We start from the raw sequence: 17,666 nt of genomic DNA on the forward strand, positions 1-17,666 counted from the left end.
CTGAACCCCATGTTAATGACAAAGCTAGGCCTCAAATGTCTATTTCTCAGCATAATGATCTGCCTCACAAAGCTCTTGTGAAATCAGTTGGGAAAAAGCTGTCTACAGTGAATATTGACAACTAGGCAAAAACTGAATCTAGTCCACTTGTGAGAATTTTTTATTTCTATATACTGTGCTTGTAGAATTTCCTTTCTTAAATTGAATGTAAAATGTGTGGTTTCATTTCAGTGTAGGTTTGAAAGTAAATATCTGTCCAGATTTAATGAACTCATATTTTAACAGAGTCGAGAGAAAGAACTTATGGGTTTCAGCAAATCGGTAAATGAAGCACGTTCAAAGATGGATGTAGCCCAGTCAGAACTTGATATCTATCTCAGTTGTCATAATACTGCAGTGTCGCAATTAACTAAGGCCAAGGAAGCTCTAATTGCAGCTTCTGAGACTCTCAAAGAAAGGAAAGCTGCAATCAGAGATATAGAAGGAAAACTCCCTCAAACTGAACAAGAATTAAAGGAGGTAAATCTTTGCTTCTCTATTGCGTCAGAACATCATTCATCACCTTTAGCTTTATACATTTTTGTTGTTTTTAATCTCAGCATCTAAGGTGATTAGTGATAGATAAATTTTCTTCATTTTATATAATCTCAAAAGAATGAGGTCAGCATTTCAGTATTCCATATGTGCGCTATCAAGAAACTGTATTATCCCCAGAAGCATCATACAGTAAATCACCACCGCCACCCTACTGTGGAAATAATTTAAACAAAAGAAAGTTTGTGTTTCTTTAAATCTTAAGTATAGACAATTTATTTAAGGATAAATAAAAAACATTAAGTGTATATGTATTTATATAATGAATATAGAACAACTATCTTAGTTTGTTTTGGGTTTTGAATTTATGGATGTAGTTTCTTTGCCTGGCATTCCAAAATGTTATAAACTAACCAAGATGTGTAGCTTAGCTCATCGGTGCCTGTCCCCTATCCTTGAGTGAATTAGATGTCTAAGGAATTTCATAAACTTTAAATCTCCAAAGATCTCCAAAACCTCAGTAGGCAAGGTGTCAAAAAAAAAAAAAAAGGCCGAGACAGGCGGATCACGAGGTCAGGAGATCAAGACCATCCTGGCTAACACGGTGAAACCCCGTCTCTACTAAAAAATAAAAAAAAACTAGCTGGGCGAGGTGGCAGGCGCCTGTAGTCCCAGCTACTCGGGAGGCTGAGGCAAGAGAATGGCAGGAACCCGGGAGGCGGAGCTTGCAGTGAGCTGAGATCCGGCCACTGCACTCCAGCCTGGGCGACAGAGCGAGACTCCATCTCAAAAAAAAAAAAAAAAAAAAAAAAACTGTTTGAAGTGTAATTATACTGAAAATAAATATGAGTCTTTTTCATTTTAGTAAATGCATACTATTTGGTCATCAGGGAATTTCATGACCAGGGAGAATTTAAATGTAAATTAAGTTAGATCCAGTGACTACTTCTATCTTCCTGGTGAATCCGTTTATTTTGGGATGAATTATGTCAGTAACCTCGTTTAAACTTTATGCCAGTGCAGTAAGTAATAGACATAATTTAAATCTAGTGGATGGAGGAGAATACCAGTTACAAAAAATGGCTGCTGCTAAGTTGGAGATTGAGAAACTGAGAGGCTGTATTTATGTGTGCATGTGTGTGGTTCCTCTCTTGTTGGGAGCCTGGCATTTTTGTATAGCAATAGAATTATCCAGTCCTCTTTCTCCCCTTCATTTCAGAGGTGTGCTTTTTCTCCAGCACCCCCCAGCCCCATTCAGCTAAAATAAAGCACAGCATAACCATAGTCCTGCCCAGTTATTCATACCTTGGATCCTGTTTCTGGGTCTGCTTTTAATTAGGGCAGAGCTTAAGAATTAGGGCACACTTACGTATAACTATGTAGAGTCAAACTGGGATTTTCACAGCCCCAGGTACACTTTCTCTATCAGGATGAACTAATTGCTCCTGGAAAAATACTACACTTAATGTTTTCTTTTATTGACCCAAGTAATTTATGCCCCTTTTAAACCCATCCATATTTGCCACAACCAAACCAGCAATCGCCATACAGCTGCTCAGTTTTGGTTCACATTTTTATTGTTGGTCTTTTTTTTTCTTTGTTATTAAAGAATTACAACTAATTCAGTGCAATAACTGATCATATTTAGGAGTTAATGCTTCTGGATTTCATTTTATTTTCACTTTTAGAAAGAAAAAGAACTTCAAAAACTTACACAAGAAGAAATAAACTTTAAAAGTTTGGTTCATGATCTCTTCCAAAAAGTTGAAGAAGCAAAGAGCTCATTAGCAATGAATCGAAGTAGGGGGAAAGTCCTTGATGCAGTAATTCAAGAAAAAAAATCTGGCAGGATTCCAGGAATATATGGAAGATTGGTAAGGTAGATTTTGTGGGGGGGCATGGCTTTACTTTTATTTTTTAAGAAAGTGTAACTTTTTTTGCCTTAAACAACTGTATTTCAAGTGTCACTGTATATAAAATAACATTCATTTTCTTTGTTTTAAAGCACACTTATTTTTAAACATTTTGCCCTTATAGTTTCTTGTTTATTTAGCTTTAGATAAATACAGTTATTTCATACCTGTCAAGAAAAATATTAGTAATGGCACACAAACTTAAAACCATTTTATCCTTTTTTTTAAAAGAAAGAATTTACCCAGGCATAATGGCGTGTGCCTGTAGTCCCAGCTGTTGGAGAGGCAGAGGCAGAAGGATCACTTGAGCCTAGGAGTTCAAGTCCATCCTGGGCAATATAACGAAGTCCGTTTTTTAAAAAATGAAAAATTTTTAAAAAGTTGATATATTTGGGGTTTCACACCATTTTACTTAGGTTTTGGCTAGCATTTAAGGATATAACAAGGGATAATCTAAAAATCTAAGGCTAGCAATAGCCATTACTGCTTCTGAACCTGGAGGGAAGGGAGTTGTGGTTCAGAGGAAATGGGGAAAATCGATACCTTAACCCCACCTATTTCCTGCCCTCTAGTCTTAACTGAAACCTCATATTGGCTGAAGCTGGAGAGTCAAAGGAGCCAGTTGATACAGTCCTTAAGTCAGCCTTTCGGAGAAGGGAACAAAGTGATTTAAAAGGGCAAATGAAAAATTACCCAACGTGATTGCTTCTACATCTTGTATCAGGGGACTTCCACCTGATTTTCTTGAGGATAAACAATTTGATCCTATTCATTTGCTCTCAAGGAAAGCCCAAACCAGTGAATACTGCTAGATAGCTGTGTAATAGATAAACAGATAAATGTGTTTCATCACGATTTACATAATTTTAGATGCTTTTCAGTAATTCAGAGTTTCTGAGTTGTTTTGCTTATAGTTCATTTAGGTTTTATAGCTTCACATTTTCATAAAATGAAAACAGTTCTTTCGTGCTCATTAGAAATTCAAGCTGGATATTCATAAACTATGTATTTTGTATTTTGTTGTGTACCCTTTTGTACCCTTTAAAACCATGTCTACATAAAGTTTTTCAATTAAAAGAACTTTTTAAAACTTGTTGAATGAAATGGTCCTGTCCTTTTTGCCTAACTCTTTTTTCCCCCCACTCTTAATTATTAGGGGGACTTAGGAGCCATTGATGAAAAATACGATGTGGCTATATCATCCTGTTGTCATGCATTAGACTACATTGTTGTTGATTCTATTGATACAGCCCAAGAATGTGTAAACTTCCTTAAAAGACAAAATATTGGAGTTGCAACCTTTATAGGTTTAGATAAGGTGGGTATTCATAATAACCTACCTATAATAGAATTTTTAAGTGCTAAGTGTTTTTTCATTTTGGATTCTAGCTTTTTCTTTATGGTTACTCAGTGAACACCTGATGGGTTTTGAGGATTATTTTATGTTCTGAGGTTATATGATTATAAAAACTTGTTTGACATATTGCAGTGCCTCCATTAAAGAAATGTACATTCCAGAGTTAAAAGGAAACCTTTATTGAGATAATTTATCTACAATAAAATTTATCATTTTAGGCTGGGTGTGGTGGCTTATGCCTTTAATCCCAGCACTTTGGGAGTCCAAGGCAGGCGGATCACGAGGTCAGGAGTTTGAGACCAGCCTGGCCAACATGGCAAAACCCCATCTCTACTAAAAATACAAAAATTAGCTAGGCGTGGTGGTGAGCGCCTGTAATCTCAGCTACTCAGGAGGCTGAGGCAGGAGAATTGCCTAAACCTGGGAGGTAGAGGTTGCAGTGAACCTAGATTGTGCCACTGCACTCCAGTCTGGGTGACAGTGAGACTCAAAAAAAAAAAAAAAGAAATCATTTTAAAGTATGCAGTTTGGTGGGTATTAGTATATTCACAGGGTTGTTCATCATGACCACTGTCTGATTCCAGGATATTTTTTATCACTCCAGAAAGAAACCCCATAGACAGTAACAGTCACTCCCTATACCCCTTCACCTCCTCCAAACACTAATTACTTTTTTGTCTCTATAGATTTATCTACATATAAATGGAATCATATGATATATGGCCTTCTTATACAGCTACATTTACTTAGCAGGTTTTCAGGTTCATCTGTGTTGAAGTATGTATCAGTACTTCGTTCCCTTTTATTGCCAAATGGTATCTGTTACATCATTTTGTATAACCATTTGTCAGTTGATGGATACTTGTGTTTTCACTTTCTGACTGCTTTGGCAATACTTCTGCTATGAACGTTTGTGTACAAGTTTTTGAATGAACATGTATTTTCAGTTCTTTTGGGTATATACCTAGGGTAGAACCGTTGGGTCATACGGTAATTCTATGTTTAACTTTTTGAAGAACTGTCAAGACTGTTTCCACAGTGGCTGTACCATTTCCCACAAGCATGTGTAAGGGTTCCAGTTTCTTTACATCCTCGTTAACACTTGTTATGGTACATCTTTTTGATTATAGTCATCTCAGTGAATATGAAGTGGGATCTCATGGTTTTGATTAGGATTTTCCTGATGACTTATGATAGTAAAAGTCCTTTTATGTCCTTGGCCATTTTTTATCTTCCTTGGAGAAATGTTTGTTCAAATCCTTTGCCCATTTTTTAATTGGTTTCTCTGTTGAAGTGTAGGATTTCTTTATTCTGAATACAAATCTCTTGTGAGATGATTTACAGATATTTTACCCCATTCCTTGGATTGTATTTTCACTTTCTTGATGGTATCCTTTGAGGCACAATTTATCTTTTTTTCCTTTGGTTGCTTGTGTTTTGGGTATTATACCCAAGAAACACTGCCTAATCCAAGGTCACGGTGATTTACCTCCTTTGTTTTCTTCTAGGAGTTCTGTAGTTTTAGCTTTATATTTAGGTTTTAATCTATTTTGAGTTAATTTTTCACATGATATAGAGTAGGGATCAAACTGCTCTTTCCATGCAGCTATCCAGTTATTCCAGCACCATTTGTTGAAAAGATTCTTTACCCCATTGAATTTTCTTGGCATCCTTGTTGAAACCACCCAGCCATTAATGTAAAGGTTTATCTCTGGGCTTTCAATTTTATTACTTGTGCTGGTCTTGATTATTACAGCATTGTAATAAGTTTTAAAATCAGGAAGTCTGAGTCCTGTAATTTTGTTCTTTATCATATTGACTGTTCTTGGGTCCCCAGAATTTGTATATATGAATTTTAAGATCCAGATGGTCAATTACTGCCACAAAAAAAAGGCGAGGAAGTAACTGGGATTTTGATACAGGTTGTATTGAATTTGTAGATCAGTTTAGATAGTATTGCCATCTTAACAATATTAAATCTTTAGATCCACAAACATGGGATGTCTTCCATTTACTTAGGTCTAATTTTATAACCTTTTGTGTACATTTCTTGTTTCTTCTGTTAAATTTATTCCTATGGGTTTTTTTTCTGAGTTTTCTTTTTTGTTACTGTGTTTGTTTGTTTGTTTTTCACTTGTAGATGGCTGTATGGGCAAAAAAGATGACCAAAATTCAAACTCCTGAAAATACTCCTCGTTTATTTGATTTAGTAAAAGTAAAAGATGAGAAAATTCGCCAGGCTTTTTATTTTGCTTTACGAGATACCTTAGTAGCTGACAACTTGGATCAAGCCACAAGAGTAGCGTATCAAAAAGATAGAAGGTGGAGAGTGGTAACTTTACAGGGACAAATCATAGAACAGTCAGGTAATAGTGTTTTTGTTTCTTTTTGTTTTTGTTTTTTTTTCTACCAGCATTGACTTTAATCTTGTTGGGGAGACATCTAAAACTGACTTCTCGCCCCTATTTTCCAGGTACAATGACTGGTGGTGGAAGCAAAGTAATGAAAGGAAGAATGGGTTCCTCACTTGTCACTGAAATCTCTGAAGAAGAGGTCAGCATATCTGAAATTGTAGCCAGACTTTTTTTTTTTTTTTTTTTAATAGCTTTACTGAAGTACATACATACTACAAAATTTGGCCATTTTAAGTATGGTGTACTCAAACTTTAATAGACTGAATTTTCTGTAAATGACTAGGGGTTTTTTATGTAAAACCCTTTAAAAGTTTTAGAAAACAAAATATTAATTAGAAACTATATGCTCAAAATCTTTTAATTAGTACATTTGGATCATACAGATATTCCATAACTTACATAATTTCTGTTTTACATTTAACTTATTGGGGTTTTTTTGCATTATTGCTATATTACATAATTTTTTATTTCAAAATAATTATAAGCAGAGCAAAGACTTCTTGATGCAAATCTCAACTTTACTTCAAAGTATTTTATACTTTTTTCCTCCTCAAAAACATGTTCCTAGATAGCCTGAATACCTTTTCCCATATTTTATACTTTTATCCTTCTCAAAAACATGTTCTTAGATAGCCTGAATACCTTTTCCCAAAGTGTTGTGCTTTGATTTTTTCCTCCCATATTTTGAAAATACGAGTTTATATCCTTCCACTTAAGTATTTGAATGCTGTACCTTCATTGAAGTAATAGGTGACTTTACAACACTTAGTTACCTTTCCATCTTATTATTTGATCAAGAAATTATTTGACCATCTCCTGAACTTTAAGCTTGGGATTGGAACGGGTGGTTTGATTTTGTTCTAGTCTAAAATCAGAAGTTTTAGACCGGGCATGGTGGCTCACACCTGTAATCCCAGCACTTTGGGAGGCCAAGGCGGTCGGATCACAAGGTCAGGAGTTCAAGACTGGCCTGGCCAACATAGTGAAACCCCGTCGCTACTAAAAATACAAAAATTAACTGGGTGTGGTGGCACACACCAGTAGTCCCAGCTACTCGGGAGGCTGAGGCAGGAGAATCACTTGAACCCAGGAGGCGGAGGTTGCAGTGAGCTAAGACTGCACCATTGCACTCCAGCCTGGGCGACAGAAGTTTTAGTTTTCTTCGTAAGTTGACTTTTCTGTCAATCTGAAATGGCTCTTAGAGAAAACTTTTTTTAATAGCTTTTAAAACTTTCTTTGTAGGTAAACAAAATGGAATCACAGTTGCAAAACGACTCTAAAAAAGCAATGCAAATCCAAGAACAGAAAGTACAACTTGAAGAAAGAGTAGTTAAGTTACGGCATAGTGAACGAGAAATGAGGAACACGCTAGAAAAATTTACTGCAAGCATCCAGGTATGTGCATGTGTGTGTGTACTGAAACTATTTGGGATTCAGCAGGAATTTATCAGAACCATTTTGCTATTTGCTTACAATTTATAAAATATATAAGGGAGGGAGAAGAGAGGATCTATAGGCAGATGTAACTCTTGATGATTTTGTTTCATTGAGTACTAATAGATAATGCCCTGTCACAGTGTTGCCCCAACCACAGCTATTCCTGTTTTCCATTTGTACTCCATAGAAACATTACTTTCCTTAATGATGTGGCCCTTTATTTTTATTCTTTTCAAAGTGGAATTTTTTTTAATTATGAAAAAGCAATGCACTCCCACTTTTTTTTTTTTATTACTTTCCTTAACGATGTGGCCCTTTATTTTTATTCTTTTCAAAGTGGAATTTTTTTTAATTATGAAAAAGCAATGCACTCCCACTTTTTTTTTTAAGTTTCCAGAAAATACCCAAATGATCACCTTCAATTTTGACGCATGTTCTTTCAACTTTTCTAATACCTAGTTTGCATGTAACATATTTATATATGTGGTAGATATGTATATATAAAGTGTGCATATGGTTTTTTTAATGTCATACTATTCTTAATAAAATATGGTTTTCTTCTCAAGCCAATATAAATGTACTTTGTTTTTAATTGCTTTAGAGCATTTTGTTTATACCATAATTGACCATTTTTTTTGTATTATGTACATGGCTATGTTAAAAAAAAATCCTTGTAGGTATACCTTGATTCATCAGTTATTTCCTTAGATTTCAAAAATTACAAGTATTAGACCATATGTGTACAATGTTTAAGGCATTTGTTGCATAATGCCAGATTGTCTTCAAAAGTTATAATTTATGCACTACTAACAGCATATTCAAATAATTATTTTTCCAAGTCTTTGAACACTAGGGTGGTCTAAATAAGTTTGCTATCTTGTAAACAGAAATGTAGCATTTTAACTTTATAACGAGCTTACACATTTTGTTTTTGTTGGCCATTTTCATTTTTTATATCAATGGCACATGTCTTCCCTTTTCCTATTAGTGTGTGTCTTTTTCTTGAAGATTTTAAGTGCTCTTTTTAAAAATTAACAATGTTTACAGCAAATGTTAAAATATTGACCTTAAATGTTAAAACTTTTTTGTAGCGTTTAATAGAGCAAGAAGAATATTTGAATGTCCAAGTTAAGGAACTTGAAGCCAATGTACTTGCTACAGCCCCTGACAAAGAAAAGCAGAAATTGCTAGAAGAAAACGTTAGTGCTTTCAAAACAGGTATGTTTAAAGATAGACCTTTTTTGAAAACAAAAACAGGTTTTTAAAGCTTGCAATATTTAAGAAGCAGTGGAATAATAATAGAAGCTAAGTATATGCAAGTCATTGCACTCTTTTATGGTGTTATAAAGTAAGTGCTGTTAAGTCTCATTTGACAAATAAGGAAACTGAGGCACAGCGGTGCGTGTGTGTGTGTATACATATATAATTTGCCTAAGGTCACACAGTATGTGGTGGTATAGGAATAGGTGATATAGTCTGATTTTTGAGCCCATGTTTTTAATGTCATACTTTGTATACTTTGGCCCTAATCATTCCAAAACCCCTTCAAGATAGTGGTTATAGATTTAGAAAAACTAAATCACTCAAATAACACAGGGAATAAATGGTATGCACTCAAAAACAATGTGTAGTTGTATTTTTTTTTCTTTCATAACTTCTTGTGCACATATAGACGTGTAAATGTTCTACCAAAATAGAATCTTTAGGCAGGAAAAGGAATTCATAGGCAGAATTGGCTCTGTAGCCTTAATTGAAATCCCCTGATCACGCACTTGAGCAGCTGTGCTTCTCTTTCCATGTTGGCTTCAATCAAACATAGATGTGCATCTTACTGAGAGAAGGGATGGTGAATTATGCCACAGTCCCGTTCCAGGTTTACACAATCTTAGCTAGTGACTCCAGCAAACACAGCAAGCTTCATTTTTATTCTTAAGATGGATCCCTGTTAGTTTGCTTCGTGAGCCAAGGAAGACAAATACCGATTAACCATCCCAAAAAACTAATGAGAGTGGAGTTGGAGCAGTTATCCAACTGCTCCAAAAATGAGGGGATTTTCTTCCCAAAGAAAAAGATTTTTAAATGTTGACACATTTCCACAATGCGTATCAAATGTTCATTTATACGCACATTAATTTGTGTGCGTGTCTGTGTCTGTGTCTATCTGCATTTCTAATATTCAGGCCCTCACTTAAATAGTACCTGCTACTGACCAGGCTTTGTTTTAGGTCCTATTGATACAGCAGTAAACAAAAATAAAGTCTCTTTCCAGGGAGCACACATGTAAGATGGCACATATTTAAGTGGAGGCCCAAAGAAAGTGTGAGTGCTAACCTGTGTATGTTTGAGACAAAAGCATTCCAAGAAGAGCATAAAGGAGCAAATACAAAGGCTGAAGCAGGAGTATGCTGGGAACACAAGCCATTGTGGCTGGAATAAAGGACGGAGGAACCCAGATCCCCTGGGGCCTTCAACCACACTGTACTTTCCCTACAAGCACCCACAACAATGGCTCTGATGGTACCTAACGGTCAGTTGAGAAGCCAAAATGTGTATCTGTGCTGTTAATGGCAACATTTTCATGGAGAGACTGCAAGAGTCTATATGTGTTTCATACTTACTTGTAAAGGAATCCTTGACTTTATTAGGAGCTCTATATATCTCCTCTCATAGAAATGCCATAAAAATGCCGTATATTATCAGGAGACTCTGTTAATATCTCATGTGGAGGACCCATTCGTGCAAGCATATCTTTAAGATTAAATATTTTCTTTTCAACTCTTGAACATATTTTTAAATAAAGGCTACAGTAAATCATTATATCTAAATCTGTGCAAACATTTTATATTTAAGATAAATTGGACTGCGCACGGTGGCTCACACCTGTAATCCCAACACTTGGGGAGGCCGAGGCAGGCGGATCACTTGAGGTCAGGAGTTTGAGACCAGCCTGGCCCACATGGTGAAACCCCGTCTCTTCTAAAAATACACACACAAAAAAAAGCCGGGTGTGGTGGCACACGCTTATAATCCCAGGTACATGGCAAGCTGAACCAGGAGAATGGCTTGAACCTGGGAGGTGGAGGTTGCAGTGAGCTGCGATCGCGCCACTGCACTCCAGCCTGAGCCATAGAGCGAGACTTCGTCTCAAAAATAAAAAATAGTTAAATATAGAATAGTGATGTCAGAATTGTAGGCTATATGTGGCACAGATTTTCTAATTCTAGTAGACATACTGCTATAGGTATTAAAAAATGCACTGCAGGTACTTGAAAACAAGAAAGTGCTCTGTAGAATTTCTTTTTGAAAGGAGATTCAGGGATAGAAGCCTTCCCAACTGCATGCCTGAGGTATCCCCCAATCATCATGAGTGGTGCTGATGGCTCCCACAGCAACTGGTGCTCTACCCTACAAGTGAGCCAAGCACACAGGCAGCCTATTAGAATTTCAGCCACAAAGAACATTATTACTATGAACAAGTTAATCCTGTCAACAAATGTAACTTAGACCTGAAAGAAGTAATTACTAGTGTTAGCAATATGTAGGACTTTTAAATGTATATGTTTAATATTCTTAGGAAAGTAAGGAGCCATCCATAAGCCGCCCCAAAAAAGTAGTGGGGGTTTTTGTTTTTTTTAGAGCCAAATGGTAATTTCAGATATTTGAGAAATAGAGATACTGGAATTAATAGATGGGCTAAAAGATCAGGCTAAAGAATTATAACGTAGTACAAAAAGATAAAGAAGCAGGAAGTTAAGAGATTTGGGAGCTCTTGAAATTCCAACATCTGCCTAACAGGAGAGCAAAGACGAAGGAAGCAGTAGTTATATCTGTCCAATCCTTGTCTCTCAGCAAATCCTACTTCCCTCCTCCTGTGCCTAATACCCATATACCCAAAGGAGCTTTATGGGAATCTCCACCAGTTATCTCAGTATTCTTGATAGCCTGAATCTCCCATGTTTTTGCTACCTTTTCATTTTTCCTGTATTGGATAGTGATTCAGATTCAAGTGTGGAGAACAGAATTCAGTATGGCTAGCATAAATAGGATATGTGTGGTGAGTGGGTGTGGTGGGGGAGGGGCAGAGTAATACATTGTTTACAGAGTCACTGGGATGTCTAAAGAGAGTTTCTAGATTTAACATTTCAAGAATAATTTCCAGAGCTGCTCTGCAGAACCATCAAAGAAGCTACTGCCTCCTCCACATTTGGAAAGCAATCTCTCAAATTTGGAAGATGCCACTACAACTGCCAACAGTAGCAATACATTGTACCTACTGTAATCCATACCATCAAAGTCAGTGCCACTGCCTGTTAATATTCACAAAGCTATTGACTGGACACCAGAACCTCTAACTTCATTACAGAAAATCCAGACTGCTTGCCAGAAGAAACATGTCCAATTTGTTTATGCCTTCCAAATTATGCAAGTACTTTTGATTGAATTGACCTAAATTACGTCTAAACCCTAGCTACAGGGGAATCTGGGAAATGTTAACTTTTACTCTTCGTTGTCACAGGAAGAATTGCTAATTCATCTTATATCCTCCACTTTGTTTTAATGTGGAGAACTGCGAAGTTATGTTAGCAGAAGAAAATAACCACAGTTACTTCACTGTGGGCAAGATAATACTGAGTTAGGCACATAGTGTATCTAAGGCTAAAAATCATTATGAATTCAGTAGTCAAGGAAATGCCCTAAGAAAAAGTTGTAAAGATACCTTAAAAGAAGCCGAGAACATGAAGCCATTAAGAAATGGTGTGTGTACAGCTGAGTTAGAGTGTTTAACCTTGTATATTTTTATAACACCATTTCTTCTGATACAGGAAATCGTTTTTTTAAGGTGCTTTTTCCCATATGCCTAAAATTTGTTTTAATGCCTCACGTTAAGTCATAGCAACTGAAGAAATGTACCTCTAACGAATGATGTCATTAACATAGAAACACAAATTAGGTTCTTTATTTTTTAATTTCAGAATATGATGCTGTGGCTGAGAAAGCTGGTAAAGTAGAATCTGAGGTTAAACGCTTACACAATATCATCGTAGAAATCAATAATCATAAACTCAAGGCCCAACAAGACAAACTTGATAAAATAAATAAGCAATTAGATGAATGTGCTTCTGCTATTACTAAAGCCCAAGTAGCAATCAAGACTGCTGACAGGTAGAGTATGCATGTTACCCTAACCTGTTTTCCCTTTCCCCACCTTCACATTGGAAAGGGGGTTACTATGTAATGTTCCATAAAATGTTTTTCTTACTGTTAACTTATTGAACCTGTCTGACACATTAACTAATAGGACTTTCATGATGGAAAACCTATAATGAACATTTATCCTATGGCCAATTAAAAAGGCTGGTAAACAGGTATGATATAGGAAAGTACAGGTAGACGAACCCCCCAGTTGTTGTGAGGGCATGGAAATCAGTTTTGTTTCTCTGGTCTCGGAGGGAGTAGTTGGTCCTTAATTTAAATAGATATAGGCATTAAAAGAATAAGTAAAAGAGGTAAAAATGGGATCACTTAGCAAAATTCTCTTGGTAACTTACATTTTATTTTATATTTTTATTTTTTGATACAGAGTCTTGCTCTGTAGCCCAGATTGGAGTGCAGTGGCACAGTTAGGGCTCACTGCAGCCTCAATCTCCCAGGCTCAGGCAATCCTCCCACCTCAACCTCCCGAGTAGCTGGGACTACAGGAATGCACCACAACACCCAGCTAATTTTTGTATTTTTTTGTAGAGACAGAGTTTTGCCATGTTTCCCAGGCAGGTCTTGAACTCCTGGGCTGAAGCAATCCTCTTGCCTTGGCCACCCAAAGTGCTGAGATTACGGGCATGAGCCACTGCACCCAGCCACCTTGAATTTGTAAATACCTAAAAGATTTCATTGTCCTTAAAAAAAAAAGGTTTATCTACTTCTAGATCATTTATTTGTTTATTTATTCATTTATGAGACAGTCTTGCTCTGCCATCCAGGCTGGAGTGCAGTGGCACGATCTTGGCTCACTGCAGCCTCCGCCTCCCAGGTTCAAGCGATTCTCCTGCGTCAGCCTCCCAAGTAGCTGGGATTACAGGTACACGCTACCAGGCCCAGCTAATGTTTGTTTTTTTAGTAGAGACAGGGTTTCACCATGTTGCTCAGGCTGGTCCTGAACTCCTGACCTCATGGTCCACCTGCCTCGGCCTCCCAAAGTGCTGGGATTGCAGGCATGAGCCACCGCGCCCAGCCTTAATTTGTTTAGAGTATTTATTGAAGTATGTCTAAAATAAAGCTAGGTATGTATATAAAATTGAAATTTAAATAGCCATTTCTGTTTTTAGAAAAAATTCTAACAAATTGATTGCATATTGATTATCTGGTTAAATTAATCCAGAGTGTTTTGCTCAGAGATAAGGAGGTAATAAGGGAGAAGTGGTGCCTTGCTTTTTTGGAAGTACTTGTTGCCTTGTCTTGAACTGGTAAGTATTTGAAGGTACAACTTTATGGGTGTAGAGATTTAAGAATCTCTGACAAGAAAATGACAGAATTTGATAATCTAATGGACAGTGTTGCATCAATCTAAAGTTAGATGATACAAGCAGCTTATATTGTATATTTTTAATTAAAAATATACAACTCATCCCACAAGTGTTTGTATAAACCTACAAAAACCGATTTAAGGATGGTTTAGAAAGTCATAAACTTAAAAATCTATGAATACAAAAAATGTCACACTAAATCTCATTAAAAGTTCTTTAGTAGGTTTTCAGAAACAACAAATCATGTTACCGCATTTTTGATGCATCATTTTGCTTTAGAAACCTTCAAAAGGCACAAGACTCTGTCTTGCGTACAGAGAAAGAAATAAAAGATACTGAGAAAGAGGTGGATGACCTAACAGCAGAGCTGAAAAGTCTTGAGGACAAAGCAGCAGAGGTCGTAAAGAATACAAATGCTGCAGAGGTAAGAGTTGCTTTCTGTTAAGAGGAGATGGGATGATACTGGAACCAATTTAAAGAGCTGGATATGTGACAGTGCCTAGAATGTAGTAAGCACTCATATATTTAAAGTTTTATAACTATCAATTTGTATTTGTACAATAAGAGAATACTGTAATTTGTGAATTTAAATGCTTATATTATTTTTAAATGGAAGGGGCAAGGAGAGATTAGTAATTCCTTCATCTTTATAATGTGAAAATGATGGCTGTATTTGGGAAGATTCTATCTAGCAGTTCTTTTCGGTGTTTAGGAATCCTTACCAGAGATCCAGAAAGAACATCGCAATCTGCTTCAAGAATTAAAAGTTATTCAAGAAAATGAACATGCTCTGCAAAAAGATGCACTTAGTATTAAGTTGAAACTTGAACAAATAGATGGTCACATTGCTGAACATAATTCTAAAATAAAATATTGGCACAAAGAGGTGAGATTGTTACCACTTAGTTTAATTTTTAACGTATTCTTTATGAAAAAAGTGGGTTTGGGGAGGATTGTTTTGGGGGGTTGGGGTTCTTAAATTTTGTTTGCGAGCTACATTGTGATTTTTAATTCTGTGACACATCTCAGGTTTATGGGGACATATTGTTATAGACAGAAAAGTCTTAAGTAATGGTTAGAATCAGACAACTACCCTTTCACCCTAAGGCTGATCTGGACATTTAAGAAAAGATTACATGAACACTTTCGAGTGTTACAACTATTTTTCTTAAAGTCCTTTGAAAAATAATTGATACACAAATCAGTCACTACTCCTGTTTTCATAGCTGTGTAATTTGTCATACTATTTTTTTAAGACAATGAATTGTGATATTATGCCTTCTCTAACTCTCCCCTAAATTGAACTTTTAGATTTCAAAAATATCATTGCATCCTATAGAAGATAATCCTATTGAAGAGATTTCAGTTCTAAGCCCAGAGGATCTTGAAGCAATCAAGAATCCAGATTCTATAACAAATCAAATTGCACTTTTGGAAGCCCGGTGTCATGAAATGAAACCAAACCTCGGTGCCATTGCAGAGTATAAAAAGAAGGTATGAATGAACTGTTTATGTATACTAGTTGGAATTCTTTTTAGTCCTTAGCCTAAATTCTGACCTTTAGTTTTGTATAATTAATGCTGTCGGCCAGGCGGGGTGGATCACGAGATCAGGAATTTGAGACCAGCGAGGCCAACATAGTGAAACCCCATCTCTGTTAAAGATACAAAAAAGTAGCCGGGCGTGGTGGCACGTGCCTGTAATCCCAGCTACTTGGGAGGCTGAGGCAGGAGAATCGCTTGAACCTGGGAGGCGGAGGTTGCAGTGAGCCGAGATCGCGTCATTGCACTCCAGTCCAGCCTGGGCGTCAGGGCGAGACTACGTCTCATAACGAAATAATAATTAACACTGCTAATTGGCCGGGCGCGGTGGCTCAAGCCTGTAATCCCAGCACTTTGGGAGGCCGAGACGAGCGGATCACGAGGTCAGGAGATTAAGACCATCCTGGCTAACACGGTGAAACCCCGTTTCTACTAAAAAATACAAAAAACTAGCTGGGCGACGTGGCGGGCGCCTGTAGTCCCAGCTACTCGGGAGGCTGAGGCAGGAGAATGGCGTAAACCCAGGAGGCGGAGCTTGCAGGGAGCTGAGATCCGGCCACTGCACTCCAGCCTGGGCGGCAGAGCGAGACTCCGTCTCAAAAAACAAAAAAAACCAGTGCTAATTATATCAAATTTATCTGAATAGATTTTTCCTATCATAATCTTTTCACAGGAAGAATTGTATTTGCAACGGGTAGCAGAATTGGACAAAATTACTTATGAAAGAGACAGTTTTAGACAGGCATATGAAGATCTTCGGAAACAAAGGCTTAATGAATTTATGGCCGGTTTTTATATAATAACAAATAAATTAAAGGAAAATTACCAAATGCTTACTTTGGGAGGGGATGCTGAACTGGAGCTTGTAGACAGCTTGGATCCTTTCTCTGAAGGAATCATGTTCAGGTGTGTAATTATGCTGAGTTTATAATCCCACCGTTAACCTTTTGCTGCATATTCTCCAAACAATTTACTAGTAAATATTAATTTGCTTACGTGCTATTTATGCTTGCAGTTTACAGGGACAGCCCGCCAGTATTTACAAAATATTTGTCTAGTTCATCTTTTCTTAAATTTTCAAGGCATTTTTAACATCAGGATTGAGAAACTGTATTTGATAAGGAGAAAGAATAGCAAGAAGTATACTTAGCTTGCTCTTTAAATCTTAAAATTTTGGTATGTATTCCTATGTATTCGTCTTCCAGTAACGTTTTTATAAAATGACAGAAGAGTTCATATTTGTGAAAAGCAAATTACAGATTCCTGAGAGAAAGACAGTAGAAGTCAATTATGGAAAACAAATCATAAGGTCTTAACTTTAGCTTTACAAGTAATTTGACTATGATTTTCTTAATCATCAGTGTTCGACCACCTAAGAAAAGTTGGAAAAAGATCTTCAACCTTTCAGGAGGAGAGAAAACACTTAGTTCATTGGCTTTAGTATTTGCTCTTCACCACTACAAGCCCACTCCCCTTTACTTCATGGATGAGATTGATGCAGCCCTTGATTTTAAAAATGTGTCCATTGTTGCATTTTATATATATGTAAGTAATCATTTTGGGATTTTCATTCCAGAAACTTTTAGGGGTATCCTAAACACTGCACGTGGAATTATTCATTTCTTACTATTGAGCTTTTTCTTTATTGTCTAACTCCCATCTCCTCTGGTATCAGTGGAGACCAAATTATTTTTTATTTGAACCAAATACTTCCATTTTGGAGGAATAAAATATAAACTTAAAAATGCAAATTAGCAGAATCACAGCTAGAATCCTAGGTCATCTTCCTAGATCTTTTCCATTAGAAGTCAAAATAACCAAATTCCTTTCACACTGAAATACTGTTTTATGAATTATTCCTGCCATCATTCCTTTACATGTTATCAATGCAATGTTTATTTTCCAAAAAATATTTGAGGTTACATGTTTGTGTGATTTACCTGTTATTA

At 36.5% G+C, this 17,666-nt stretch overlaps 1 protein-coding gene across 3 annotated transcripts in view; it reads left to right on the top strand.

Annotated features, from left to right (window-relative positions):
- Positions 1-17,666, top strand: part of SMC4 (structural maintenance of chromosomes 4) — a 36,663-nt gene that overhangs the window by 17,722 nt on the left and 1,275 nt on the right. For all 3 annotated transcript variants that reach the window (XM_050779900.1, XM_050779902.1, XM_050779901.1), the window contains 13 exons: positions 286-519; positions 2,223-2,408; positions 3,604-3,765; positions 5,945-6,170; positions 6,278-6,357; positions 7,461-7,613; positions 8,747-8,873; positions 12,629-12,818; positions 14,456-14,600; positions 14,889-15,062; positions 15,488-15,670; positions 16,391-16,623; positions 17,079-17,262. In XM_050779900.1, coding sequence (XP_050635857.1) covers positions 286-519; positions 2,223-2,408; positions 3,604-3,765; positions 5,945-6,170; positions 6,278-6,357; positions 7,461-7,613; positions 8,747-8,873; positions 12,629-12,818; positions 14,456-14,600; positions 14,889-15,062; positions 15,488-15,670; positions 16,391-16,623; positions 17,079-17,262 — 2,277 coding nt within the window. The remainder of the gene's footprint in view (positions 1-285; positions 520-2,222; positions 2,409-3,603; positions 3,766-5,944; positions 6,171-6,277; positions 6,358-7,460; positions 7,614-8,746; positions 8,874-12,628; positions 12,819-14,455; positions 14,601-14,888; positions 15,063-15,487; positions 15,671-16,390; positions 16,624-17,078; positions 17,263-17,666) is intronic.

Source organism: Macaca thibetana, chromosome 2 (assembly GCF_024542745.1).
Source record: "Macaca thibetana thibetana isolate TM-01 chromosome 2, ASM2454274v1, whole genome shotgun sequence".
In the NCBI taxonomy this organism is placed as follows: Eukaryota; Metazoa; Chordata; class Mammalia; order Primates; family Cercopithecidae; genus Macaca; species Macaca thibetana.